This window comes from Xenopus laevis, chromosome 8S (genome assembly GCF_017654675.1).
Source record: "Xenopus laevis strain J_2021 chromosome 8S, Xenopus_laevis_v10.1, whole genome shotgun sequence".
Classification (NCBI taxonomy): Eukaryota; Metazoa; Chordata; class Amphibia; order Anura; family Pipidae; genus Xenopus; species Xenopus laevis.
Genome location: NC_054386.1, coordinates 80587807 through 80602153, shown reverse-complemented (window position 1 = coordinate 80602153; position 14347 = coordinate 80587807). Strand labels below are relative to the sequence as shown.

The 14347-nt window shown below is 41.9% G+C and overlaps 1 protein-coding gene across 1 annotated transcript; it reads left to right on the top strand.

Annotated features, from left to right (window-relative positions):
* Positions 1-6920: 6920 nt before the first annotated feature.
* zbtb22.S (zinc finger and BTB domain containing 22 S homeolog) lies at positions 6921-13269 on the top strand. Its single transcript, XM_018233205.2, has 2 exons — positions 6921-7263; positions 11489-13269. The coding sequence occupies exon 2, from the start codon at positions 11516-11518 to the stop codon at positions 12812-12814; it is 1299 nt and encodes a 432-aa protein (XP_018088694.1). The 5' UTR covers positions 6921-7263; positions 11489-11515; the 3' UTR covers positions 12815-13269.
* The last annotated feature ends 1078 nt before the right edge of the window (positions 13270-14347 follow it).

Sequence of the window (14347 nt, the reverse complement as noted above, 5' to 3'; positions counted from 1 at the left end):
GGTATATTTCAATTTTAACAGGAAACTTTCACTATACCTATATAGATCCACGGCAATGGCAAGTCTAAACAAGGGACAATTGGGAAATTAAGGTAAAGGGATAGTGACGTTACAGGTTTAACAGGAATGTGTCATTATTCCTGTATAATACACAAAATTCATGAATAGCCTGTATAACGGCTCTTAGTAATGTCATTAGTTTAGTGATGTCATTTTTGTCACATGACTCACTAAAATGTGTGTATTATAATAAATAAAGTACCCCTTGTTGGAAAATACAGGGATTTTAGAAGTAACCTCAGAGTTCCATGACTTGTATAAAAGCGAAAGGCCTTTGGCCGTGGTCATGGAACTCCTACTTGACTTTATCTTATATTTTACAATACGGGGCACTTTATTCACTATATAAACCCTAATGCTGCTAATTTTCTCAAATGAACATGCCCCCTCCCAACTCAAGCTCTAACATAGCTTAAAGGAGAGGAGCTTTTTGAGTGACGTCACACTTGGAATGCAGGGCAATGTAATGAAAGGCTAGGGCACTGTTTACGGTTGTCCTCCAGCCTCAAAACATTGCCCCATTCCCAAGAGCAACATCAATCAGAATCCTGCTCTCCTTCAAGCCATGTTGAAAAGGGACACAGGCAGGGTTAAAAGTCAGAATAAAAAAGTACTCCACCTCATACCTGCCGAGTTCATGTAGAAGTCAATGGCAGATGTCCCTTTTACAATTGGAAGATATTATGATCTGTTAGGGTTATATCCGGGCGATAATAGGTGTCAAATCGGAAATAATTACGCAATTTGGAATATTTCACGATTTTAGCGAGTCTTTTCTGCACCAGATTTATTTGAGTTAATTTATTGATAAATAAGGTAAAAATGTAGATGGGGGTTTGGTCGAGGTGACTTTAATATAATATTGAGAAATATTCGGATTTTAGTAAATAATCCCCTCAAAAGTTTTAAATACTTATTTATAAAGCTGTTATTACGTATAAGGATGAGGTTCCCCCTTTTTCATTAATTGCAATATAAAGCTCTGTGTGCTATTTAGAAAAATGCATACTCCAAATTTACAAAGCTCTACCCATCAAATAAACCCCGGGGGGCACATTTACTAAGGGTCAAATATCGAGGGTTAATAAACCCTCGAATTTGACTCTTGAAGTAAAATCCTACGAATTTGAATATCGAATTCGAAGGCTTTACCGCAAATCCTACGATCGAAGGAAAAATCGTTCGATCAAACAATCAAAAAAATTGTTATACCTCGGTAGGTTTAAACTGGCGAAGTATGTAGTCAAAGTTTTTTTTAAAGAGACAGTACTTCGAATATCGAATGGTCGAATAGTCGAACAATTTTTAGTTCGAAACGTTCGAATCAAAGTCGTAGTCGAAGGTCTTAGTAGCGTATTCGATGGTCGAAGTACCCAAAAAAATACTTCGAAATTCGACGTTTTTTTTACTTTGAATCCTTCACTCGAGCTTAGTAAATGTGCCCCTACATGTTCTTTTTTAACCAAGAGCTACACACATAAGACCCCATGCCCAAATACATTGCTAACCTTACTTTCAAGTTTAAGGAACATCCCATGCCAGCTCTCTAACTGCAGAGATGTGCAGCAAGGTTGATGGCTGCCATCTTTGTCTGTTTACATCTGTTGTCTGTCTCCCTTGCAGCTATCTCTGTCTAGGAGTATGCCCAGTGGATCCCGGGCCCATAATGACTCAAACTGCACATGCTTCTGCTAGGTGATGCCAGGGAATCAGAAACTGGTTGTTATATAGCACAAATCCACAGTCAGTGAAATGGTGTTGGGCTTTTACAGGCAGTCAGTGATGCAGATGCTTATACCATAACATGGATAAGCAATTTGATTAGTTAGACTGGGTAACTGAATTTAAAGTCCTCTTTCTATATTTTGCATGCATTTTAGTTTGTAGTCATTTCTTTACTCCTGTTCTTTGTCAGTTTATTTTAAGTGTCTGTTATTTTAATGTAAAAAGCTGCCTAACTTGTTGGTGCTACATAATAAATATGATGAGGACCGCATGCACCTTATACTTCTGTCTATAAACACAGCTGCAGGAAATGTTTTTTCTGACATTGTTTATAAGACCTGGTTTCTAATGAATAATACAAATATACAACCAAGAGAAACAAATTGAACACATAAAGCGCACATGGGTTTTTAGCAACCTGTTGGGCTAACTATGTAGGTGACAACTTGGAACATTGGGATAAACCCCAATTATTTTGAGCAGCAGCACAAGTGGTTATTAGGAGCCACATAATATAATACCAATTCAAACAAAGAAAATCATGCAATGAAAGATATCAACACCTTCAGAAAGAACTAACATCATTACAAACAATTTAATGGAGGCAAAAAGAAGATACACAGACACAAAATCGGTATTTGACACTTTATTAACAGAGAAAGCCCATAAAATGATGTCATATAACAAAATGATGTTATTGGTGGGGTAACAAATCTGGCCTCTTATTAGCCAATATATACAGTCATATGAAAAAGTTTGGGAACCCTTCTCAGCCTGCATAATAATTTACTCCACTTTCAACAAAAAAGATAACAGTGGTATGTCTCATTTCCCAGGAACATCTAAATAGTGGGGTGTTTTCTGAACAAAGATTTCTAGTGAAGCAGTATTCAGTTGTATGAGGTCAAGTGTTAAAACTAGCTGTGCAAAAAATTAGGTACCCTTGTAATTTTGCTAGTTTGAATGCATGTAACTGCTCAATACTGATTACTGGCAACACCAAATTTCTTGCATTAGCTCATTAAGCCTTGAACTTTAAAGGTAGGTGTGTTCAATCATGAGAAAAGGTATTTAAGGTGGCCAATTGCAAGTTGTGCTTCTGTTTGAGTCTCCTCCTCATACGGTGGTCCCTAACTTGTTTGCTACTATGCAGAGAGGTACAAGACTTTTGATACTATGACCGGAGCTTTACAAGTTAGAGACCACCATATGTGGTTTACCTTGACGTGGTATGGTGGCTTATCAACTTTATGATCATAACTTTGTAACTAAAAACCCCTGTTTTTGTAAAAACATGCACTTGCATATATACTGAATTACTTATGAGACAGGGGACCAGGGAATGTGCATTGATTAATTGGCCAAATCAGTAGCACTTTCATTATATTTAAATACAATTTAACTTAGCCTTAAGAGTGCACCCACAACCCCCCTTTTTTGTACTTTGAAAGCTCAGCCAATGATAAACAAAACTCCAAAGAATTAAGAGGGGTTCCCAAATTTTTTCATATGACTGTACAGGAAATTTGGTAGTGGTGAGGGCGTGCTATTCTCTTATTAGCTCATAGGATTGCCACATTTTCTGAAATAACGCACCAGCGTGCCTATATTTGTTTTCTATTTTCCCCATTAATAACATTGGCATCAAGCATCGATCAGGTGGCATCCCTAATAGCTCAGTGCATGAGCAATGCAGTTCCTATAGTATGCATGTGCCAATCTAGGCATGCATTATTTCTTATGTGCATGACTGCACCCATAAATGCAAAACTGCAGGGGTGGATGTTAGAGTCACAGTGTGTGCAACAACTCATTAGAGCTGCTTCATCATCCTCTATAACATATGAAATAGTCAAAGAACATTCTAGCTGCAGTTTCCATGGCTCCACTGAAGCCATTGTAGTCATTGTTTTGGTGCTTACAGCTAATATTACAACCTCAGGGTAACTTCCACCTGCACCCCCTGTGATAGTAAATGTTCACTATTTGATTGAAACAGCAGCACTACCAGCAGGGGCCCCATAATTTTTTTTAAATAAGTTAAAAAAAAACATTGGTGGTCAGGGCCCCCATAGAATATTTTCAAAACAACATTGGTGGCCAGGGGTTTAATATAATTACGCTTCGGCTGCTTTCATGGCAGCTCCATTCTCAGCTTTTGGTCTTCGCCTCTATTAGGGAATCAGTTCAGCAGCACATCACTTAAAGGGGTGGTTCAGCTTGAGATAACTTTTAGTATTGTATAGAGCAGGGGTCAGCAACCTTTACTATCAAAAGAGCTATTTTGCCCCCACTTCCACTAAAGAAAAATAGTCTGGAGCCGCAAAACATAATACAGCTTATAAACTTTTAACCTTTTTTTTAATTTTAACTGTTGCAACAACAGAATACAACAAACAGAAGTGCCGTGGGTATGTGTAGGCCTACTTTGAAATAAATTAAACACTGAATAGCCCTATTAAATGCTAGTGGTCTCATCTGTTTAATGTGACTTCTGTTTCTGAAGCTCCATGCTGGTCTTCCCTCTATTGTCTTGAGTGTGTGACCGCGGTAAGGACCATGATGAATCATGTTGCTGCGGCTCGGTCTTGCCTATCACTCCTGGGATGTCTATACAGCCCTCGCACCTGCTGGCGGCTTCCTGAGTGTGCTACCGCAGTAAGCTAACCGTTAGCGTACCGCAGTCACACACTCAAGAAGCCGCCAGCAGGTGTGAGGGCTGTATAGACGACGTGACCGAGCCGCAGCAAGCAGGATGAAGAGCCGCATGAGGCTCCGGAGCCGCGGGTTGCCTACCTATAGAGAGTGATATTCAATAACAATACACTTGTAGCCTTACAGAGCATTTGTTTTTTAGAAGGGATCAGCGACACCCATTTGAAAGCTGCAATGAGTCTGAAGAAAAAGTCAAATAACTATAAAACTATAAAAAAAATTATAAAAACCAATTGAAAGTTGCTTAGAATTGGCAGTTCTATGACATAATAAAAGTTACCTTAAAGGTGAATTTAACCCCTTATAAAAAAAACCTAACCCCCCCCCCCCCGGAAAATGCCCCTAACTCTTTACTTACCCCTTCGTGCAGATTCAGGGATCACAGTTCACAGCAGCCATCTTCCGGGTCTTCGATAATCTGAGACTGAGACCGGTGAATCGGTGCATGCACAGATGGAGCAATCTCCTGGTTGGCGACAAATGCGCATGCGCCGAAATTGGCGGAAATTGCCGAAAGAAGACGCTCGCCTCAGGCGGCAACGCCAGAGAGGTTTCCAGGGGCAGCAAAAAGCCGCTCCTGGTCAGTGGCGGGCCAAGCCAAACGGGCGCCCTAGGCGACCCGGGTGGCCACCGCGCTCCACAACATGCTCCCCTCCACGATCTCCTCTGTGCTCCCCTCGGCGATCACTCGCGCGGACGTGCACGCTCCTGAAACCGCACAACGCCGGAGGGGAGAGTGTCACAGCGCTGGAGGCAGGGAGGCAGAGCAAAGCGTGGTGAGAGGCGGGGAAAGTGACTGAGGGGAGGGGAGGGAGGCGGGGAAAGTGACTGGGGAGATGGGGTAAAGCGCTTGAGGGGAGGAACGCGGAGAGGAGAGCTGGAGGAGTGGGAGGAGCAGCGAACATGGACTAGGGGTAGGCAAAAGTCAGGTACCTGCCCAGCGCCCCCCTTTCGTTGCGCCCTAGGCAGGTGCCTCTTCTGCCTACCCCTAGTTCCGGGCCTGCTCCTGGTACCTTTAAGAGCCGAATTTCCGGTTTTTAAACTGGAAATTCGGCATTAGTGTTCCTGCCTCCCCTCCCGACAGGTAAGTCGGCAGGGGGAACAACATTGCAGGAGCCGCCTCAGGCGGCCCTTAGGTAAGAATCTGCGCTGGGTAGGGTTTTTTCTTAATAAGGGGTTGAATTATCCTTTAAGGGGTCCAATTAATTTGAAAACTGCAGCACAGCTGGGACCCACTTCAGGCCCGGGCCCAGCACATTTGTACCCCCTGTGCCCTCCTGATGGCAATCATGGTGGCCATGACTACCAGACTTGCACTAAGGAGACAAACGTTTTCCATGAGAATTGAGGCACCTATACCACACCCATATATTGTGACACGTTCTGTCCCAGGAGCAGGAACGGCGTTTAAAGAGGTTGTTCAACTTTGAGTTAACTTTTAGTATGATGTAGAGAGTTATATTCTGAGACAAATTGCAATTGGTTTTAATTTTTTTATCATTTGTGGTTTTTGAGTTATTTAGCATTTTATTCATCGGCTCTCCAGCTTGCAATTTCAGCCATCTGGTTGCTAGGGTCCAAATTAGTCTAGCAACCATGTACTGATTTGAATAAGAGACTGGAATATGAATAGGATAGGGTCTGGATAGTTATGAGTAATAAAGAGTAGCAATAATAATTAATTTGCAGCCTTACAGAGCATTTGTTTTTAGATGGGGTCAGTGACCCCCTTTTGAAAGCTGGAACAAATCAGAAGGAAAAGGCAAATAATTTAAAAACTATAAAAAAAAGAAATAAGGAAGACCAATTTAAGAGTTGCTTAGAAACATAACTCCGAACTGTCCCCCATTTTCAGAGGGACAGTCCCTATTTTGACAGGTTAACGATTTTCTCTGCACTGAACAACCAGAAAAAGAAACGTTTGTCTGACCCCAGAACTGCCACAGCTAGGGTTGCAACCTTTTCTGGATATATTTAATATATATTTACCTTTTTTCTCTATTACTAACATTGGGATCAACCATCATTTTTACCGTCCAGGCCAGTAAAATACTGGCCAGGTGGCAACCCTAGCCACAGCTGCAGATACAATACTTTTGTAACAATTTTTAGATAAGCAAATACAGGTAAGTAATTATAACACTATAAGATAACAGGTCCCTTGGGAGAAGTTAGACTCACAACTTAAAGGGCGATTCACCTTCATTAGCAAAACTGTAATAACTGGAAAAAAAACAGAAATATGTTCAAACTTTCATAACCTGCCAAATTTTGTAAAATGAACATGGTAATTAGGGGTTGTGGCCACAAAAAATGGGCGTGTTCAAAAAATTCGCTAAGTTAATTTAAAGGTGAACCACGCCTTTAAGCCGCAGACAGAACGTACAACCTGCACCAAGAGATTCTAAAAATATTTGTTTAACCTCATCCCGCAAACTCGACCAATCCTATCGGAGCACACATTCCTGATTAGAAACGTCCGTTCCTGATTGACGGATGAATGCACGAATCAGAATGCCTTCAAATACGGCAATATCATAGCCGACTGGACATTGGAGGGCGTTTCCTACCGGGCACAGTAGGCTTTGGGCACTAATAAAAGTGGGTGGGATCTATATCTTAAAGGAAAGATCCTTTTCATCGGTCGACTTTCTAAAGCACCAGGATTGGTCAGTGCGCCTGCGCTCCTTTAATGGATGGGCGGAGCTCGGGCAGGCCTGAGACACTGAGAGTATTAAAGAGGCAGCAAAAGACAATTCAGGGGTGAGACTGAGTGCTCTATATTATATGTCTATAGATATGCGGGGTGTGCTCGCCTAACGGACTGCTGTGCGGCTGTTTGTGTAGATATTGTGTGTGGGAGGAGGGGCGGCTTGCTCAGTGCTTTGTGTGTGCGTGCAGTAAATGGGCACCGCAAATGAAATGGATACTGCTGTGTATTGTATTTATGGAAACACACTGTATACAACGAGCAGGCGTTTATATCCTAACACTTAACTCTCTGTGTAAGAGGGGCGAGTACTGCTGCTGCGGCGTTTGGACGTGCTGCTGAAAATATATATTTAATGTGTATAAATATCCATTGTGCGGCAGATACACACAAAGAGCTGTCTGTAGCCTCTTATTATATGTGTGTATAGCATGGGGGGGAACATGGGCAATAATCTCTCTCTGTTGTATTGCTTCCTTCACTATGGACACATTCCATTTCATCATATACACAGGTGAATGTTCTATTCTGCTCTGTTGCTTATTTTACACCCATACGTTTTGTTTCATATTAGGGTTCACTCATACTAAGGGGCCCATTTACTAAGGGTCGAAGTGAATTCTCGAATTCAAAAATCGAATTTCAAAGTTGTTTTCGGCTACTTCGACCATCGAATAGGCCAAAATTCGATTTGAATTGAAAAAAACTTCACAAATTTAACCATTCGAAAATCGAAGTACTGTCTCTTTAAAAAAACTTTGACTTCGACACTGCACCATCTAAAACCTGCAGAATTGCATGTTTAGACTATGGGGGAACCTCCTATAACCTATATGAGCCGTTGGCTAAGTTTTGAGAAGTTGATGGTTTTTTTGTAAAATCGAAGGATTTCATCGTGTGATCGAACCATTTCAAGGAAAAAAACCTTCGACTTCGGCTATCGTACTACACCTATTCGATGGTCGAATTTCAAAGTTTATTCACTTCGAAATTCGACCCTTGACAAATCTGCCCCATAATGTACAAGGTGGGACTCCCACTTGTTTGCAAAGCTGCACTTTGCAATTTAACTTTAATACATGCATATGCCTACAGCATACTACAGCATCGGCACTTCACCGATTTACTAACGGTAGCTGTCGTAATTTCACCAAAGAGATAGTCTGGCGCAACCTCGCACTCATGCCAGCCGAATTTTCGGTCTGGCGAAAGAGCGTTACTACCCAAATTCACTACGTTTTTGATTTTACTGAACATTACCTCTATCGCCAGACTTGCCTTCGCCACCTAAGACCAGGCGAAGTGCAGTAGATAAGAGTTCCTCAAAAAAAGTTGAAAATTTTTCTAAGTCCCAAAAAACGCTGGCGTTTTTTCCTATTTAAAGGGTGATATACTGAAAAAGATCGTAATTTTTTTTGGGGGTACCCTCCTTCCCCCCTACATTTGCTAACATATGGCACCTAAACTATACAGTGGGCACATATGTAGGGTATTATAACAACTCTATTTTATTCTATTAAGGTTCCCTGGCCTTGTGTAGTTTTGCTGCAGCATATACAGCCATTGTACTTAACTGCATGCCGTATGCTAATTAGCCAACGCAAGCGTAACTTCGAACTGCTGAGCGTAATTTTGCCAGCGTTCGGTACCCTGTGCACAACTTCGGATCATCGTGAATTAGCATTGTCCAGGTGAAATTACGCCTGGCGAAGTGTTGCAATGTGCGCGAAGCCATCGCTGGCAAATTTTCACCTGATAGTGAATTTGCCCCTTAGTTAGACGAGTAGAATAATTCCTAAATCCAATTTCTGCAAAAACACAATTTATCCAGAGCTGGTTCTAGACCACTTATTTCAATATGCATCAGTTAATAGTGCTGCTCCAGCATAATTCTGCACACAAATCCTTTCTCAAAAGAGCAAACACATTTGTTTGTATATTTAATTTTAAAATCTGACATGGGGCTAGACATATTGACAGTTTCCCAGGTGCCCCCAGTCATGTGGCATGTGCTCTGATAAACTTCAGTCACTCTTTAATGCTGCACTGCAAGTTGGAGTGATATCTCCCCCCTCCCTTTCGCCCCCCCCCCCAGCAGCCTAAGGGTAGGGGCACATGGGAAGATTCGGGGAGATTATAGCACCTGGAAGACAGTAATCGCCTCTTCTTTGGGTCGGCAATCTCCCCGAACTGCCTTCCAGGTGCTATAAGTCGGGCAACTTCAGAAAAAAGAAGTGCTCCGAGTGCCTAGAATCTATATTGCTGGCGAGAGGCAGTTCGGGGAGATTAGTGTCCCCGAAGAAGAGGCAATGTATAGCGGGCGATTAAACCTCCCTGAATCTGAGCGTGTGTCTCTGTCCTAACACAAAATAACAGCTGTCTGGTAGATCTAAAAACAGTACTAGAAAACTCCAGGTCCCACTGGGACACATTCAGTACACATGAGTAGGAGAGACAGCAGCCTGCCAGAAAGTGCTGGCTCTTTCTGAAAGCACATGGCCAGATAAACTGACCTAAAATGGCTGCCTACACACCAATACAAAAAAAAATACACTTGCTGGTTCAGGAATTAAATTTATATTTTAGAGTGAATTATATAAGATCTTTTCCCCGATATGCCACTAACATCAGGGCTATATCAGGGGTAATTTGAACGTTCAGCCCTATGGCCGAACGATCGGATTACGACGAGCGCAATGGGCTCCGACGAGTGGGTCGGGAGAAAAATCAAACCTTCCCGATCGATATCAATCGGAAAGACCCGTCGGAAGCCTCCATACACGGGCAGATTAGCTGTCAAATTGGTCTAAACGACCGATATCGGGAGCTTTATCTGCCCGTGTATGGCCAAGTTCTCTGTATAATCAACCCCTTCCCACAACTCCAGCTTGTGAGCTAAGCAGCTGCTCATACAGAAAGCTTATCAGTGGACTGATTTGTTTCAGTTGTGCTTGTAGTATAATATGATTTTTCTTTCAGTGTCAGATTTTGTCCTGTTTAGTGCAGGGATTATCAAAAAACAAGCCTTTGTGTCTGCGTTTGTGTGTTTCAGCATTTCATAGAACTGCTGCTAGCAACCACAGGGTCCCAAAGTGATCCCTGAAGTTAACGAATAATGTGTGCCATTGTGTTCAGAGGAAAAGCACCAAACCCCAATCTAATTTCAATACAGAGGTCTCAAAATATTATTACTCCACTGAATTTTAATACACAGACATATTTATAAGTACTGGGTTTACGGGGTTTGCAGAGCAACACAATTCTAGTCAATATTTGTTGGTTGACTATCTACAAGATGTTACTTGTTGGCTTTGGAATTGGTTTTACATTACTATAATGCTAAACGTACTCATTTGTACTGGCTGTGTTCAGCAGAATGATACTGAACCCATGTCTAGTAGCACAATATTCACAGAGCTATACATTAGTTGCTGGCCAGTAGAGCACCCCTGAAGTGCATGTAAGGATGGCAGCAGACTATCATAAGACCCATCTTACATACACATGGGCTTGATCTTGCACTTTATTAGCAATGATGGGATTCATCTTAACTGTAATCGCAATTCAGCTAATTACATGGCCCTGAAAAGCCCTAATGTTTATACGATTTGCCAATATCATCTGTGGAAACAGCAAGTGTACCAAAGTTTGCTTTATTTTGGATTTATGTTTATTATGTTTAGTTAGGCAGACTGCTCTCACATTCAGATTAGCACCCAAGGAATTCAAGACTGGATTATGTGTGTATTTTTATAATAATTTGTATGTGTGCTGTATTTTTACAGAATTCTATATTTGTATTAATGCCATTTGTTAAGCAGAAACAACGATATTACTGGTGCGACATATTACAACATTTTCTCAGCATCCTTTTTAACAATGTATACTGTTAGCATTTTAATAAATGATTATAGTAATACTTTATATATACTTTATAGTGGTATTTTAGGACACTTGTTTCCTGGTTAGGAGGCAGAGTTGCCACCTGGCTAATATATTACTGGCCTGGCCAGTAAAAATGATGCTTGTACCAATGATATTAATAGGTAATACAAATATAGTTAATATGTTAATAGTTGGTTTGTTTTTGCAGAAAAGAAAACAAGACTCTTAGCTTTTTGTCTTGAAGTCAACAGTAGCAAGTAATACATATGTCATTTGACACATTGATTTCAGCTTTGTTGAGTTTACAATCTAATCTTACAGGCACAAACTATATACATATATATTTATTTGTTTATATTCATCACTAATTCTCCCTCACTTGCACTCCCACAGGTTTTCCCCTTTCCTGCTTTTTAAACCATGGATGCTGCTGGGCCCCTCATCCATGTTGACTTTCCAGATGTAGCAAGTTCCCTTCTTGAGAGCCTAAATCAACAACGGATGGAGGGAAAACTATGTGATGTGTCAATACATGCGCAGGGCCGTGTATTTCGTGCTCATCGTGCAGTGCTTGCTGCTTCCTCCCCATACTTCCATGACCAAGTATTGCTTAAAGGCATGAGTTCTGTTTCTTTGCCAGGAGTTGTGGATCCAGGAGCATTTGAAGCTGTATTATGTGCTGCTTATACTGGACGTCTGACTATGTTAGCTGATGAAATTGTGAACTACTTGACTGTGGGTAGTGTTCTTCAGATGTGGCATGTAGTTGATAAATGTTCAGAGCTGCTGAAAGAATCTCGAGGAGGTAGCAGCTGCGGCATTGGGGAAGGAGCAGGTAGCATTACTGGTTTTACTCCTCAGCATCCTCACTCAGGCAGGGCAAGTGAGAATCAGTCACCAAGCAGTAGTAATTATTTCAGTCCTCGGGAGGCTCCTTCAGAACCCTGTGTAGAAAGGAGCCGAAGGAGGAGTGAAGTGGCTAGTGAAGGAGCAGAAGAAGCAGTTGGAGAACCAGAGCAAGGAGGCAGGGAGGCTTCAGTTGCAAGCTGTTCTAGTTACAGGCGACCCAGCATAGTGCCTCAACGACACTGGGTATATGTGAAAAAAGAGCGTCCGCACCAGGCTCTGCTATTGACTTGTGAGGGAGAAGAGGAAGAGGATGATGAGCTGGAGGAAGACCAACTGAGCATAAGTGATGTCCGCACTCTGAATGCGCCTGAGGAGCAAGTGAACTTTTGTGAACCATCAGATGGTATGCCATATGAGGAGTCGGGGCCTGGGTCAGGTTACCCACAGGGTCCTCCTCTTCTTCCCTTGGATATGCAAGGAAACCAGCTGCTTGTTTTGCCCTCAGGGCATGGGGCAGCAGGACAAGGTGGTGCTGGTACAAGCCCTGGAGGAGAGGGTGGTAAGATATTTCTTTGCCATTGTGGAAAGGCATTTTCTCATAAAAGCATGCGTGATCGCCATGTCAACATGCACCTCAATTTGCGCCCCTTCGACTGTCCTGTTTGTGGAAAGAAGTTCAAGATGAAGCACCACCTGACAGAACACATGAAGACGCACACAGGTGTAAAGCCATATGAGTGTGAAGTGTGCGCAAAGAAATTTATGTGGAGGGACAGCTTCATGAGGCATCGTGGCCACTGTGAAAGGAGGCACAGGGCCAGTGCAGGGGGAGGTATAGTCCAAGCTCTAAAGGATGATCCTCCTGTGTGAGCTGGAAAGAGTGGAGCCATATGGAGAAATGGAGCAGAAAAGACTTCTGCCTGAGATCAAGCAGTGGGAGAGAGAAGCAGTAGCTTAGTTCAAGGGAAACAGCAGAAGGTCAAAAGACCAGCAAGAAAATATAAAGTTTGTGCAAGGGTTGGGGTAAGGAAAATCTAGTGATCAAAGGCAGAATATACCATGGGGGAGAAACAGCTATGTGTCAATATTTACTTTTCATCTTTATTTTCATCCTTATTCCTTATTTTGACCTTTCATATACAAAATCGAATGATATAGGCATCTATATAAGAGGCCTGTCTTCCATGGAAGTTGTCCAATTACTGTAGATCAGTGATCCCCAACCAGTAGCTCGTGAGCAACAAGTTGCTCCCCAACCCCTTGGATGTTGCTCTCCGTGGCATCAAAGCACGTGATTCTTTTTGAATTCCTGACTTGGAGGCAAGTTTTGGTGCATAAACACCAGATGTACTGGCAAACTGAGCCTCCTGTATGCTGTCAGTTCACATAGGGTCTACTAATAGCCAATCACAACCCTTAATTGGCACCACCCAGAAACATTTTTCATGCTTGTGTTGGTCACGGGTGAAAAAGGTTGGGGACCCCTGCTGTAGATGATGAAAAGTGAACACAAAACACAATTTGTTAGCATTTCCACACACACAGGTAGGATGACTTCACGAGTGGTGAAAACATCAGTATATTACCTATGTTTTTAAACATATGAAATAGGAGCCATGCAACTGGCAGCTATCAAATATAAAAAATCTTACATAAAAAATGTAAACTGGAATATAATTTTACATTATATTTTTACAACTGTTGCATTTTATTTAAATAAGGGGACTATATGTCAAATATGCAAATACCATACATTTTAGCTCTTTAGTTCTCCCTTAGGGGAACTGGGTCCCAGATATTAGGATAAGTATTATACATAGTGCATTGCGTGAAATCTTTCTCCAAAACAATGCTTTTGTGCAGGTAACTTAGATGTTGGTCAGGGTCTCTCCAGTCTCCTGCTGCCTTCCATATTCTCCTTCTGCTTTCTCATTCTGTGGTACTTTTCTCCAACAAGCAAAAATTGCTAAGCACCGTTTCCTCTAGGCCTCAGAATTTCATCTCCACTTGGGCATGGAACCTCTCTCTCTCTCTGACTTTGACTCTAATACCTTGGAGTAGTTTCCTCCCTAATGATGCATTCAAACCTATTTTAAAAACTGTTGTCCTCCAAAAGGCAGACCACACATTTCTGTCATTGTAAGTGTATTTAAAAAACATAAGGTCCCTCCTGTTTAAGAAAGGGCAATAGGGTGCCTATGGAGGGTTGTGGGAATTGCACAACTGTTGTACAGCTTTTAGGTTTTAAACGGGAGTATAAGTGTGTGCACACTAAACCGATTCATACTTCATTGTGCCTCCCTGTCTTATGTACCTATCTGCACTTGCATGTATAAAGGTCCCATCATTCTTCGCACCTGTCTACTCACATATGTAGGTAATATGCTTACACACCCGGCTGTA

Coding starts and splice junctions, on each gene's coding strand:
- zbtb22.S (XM_018233205.2), top strand. CDS start 11,516: ATGGATGCTGCTGGGCCCCTCATCCATGTTGACTTTCCAGATGTAGCA.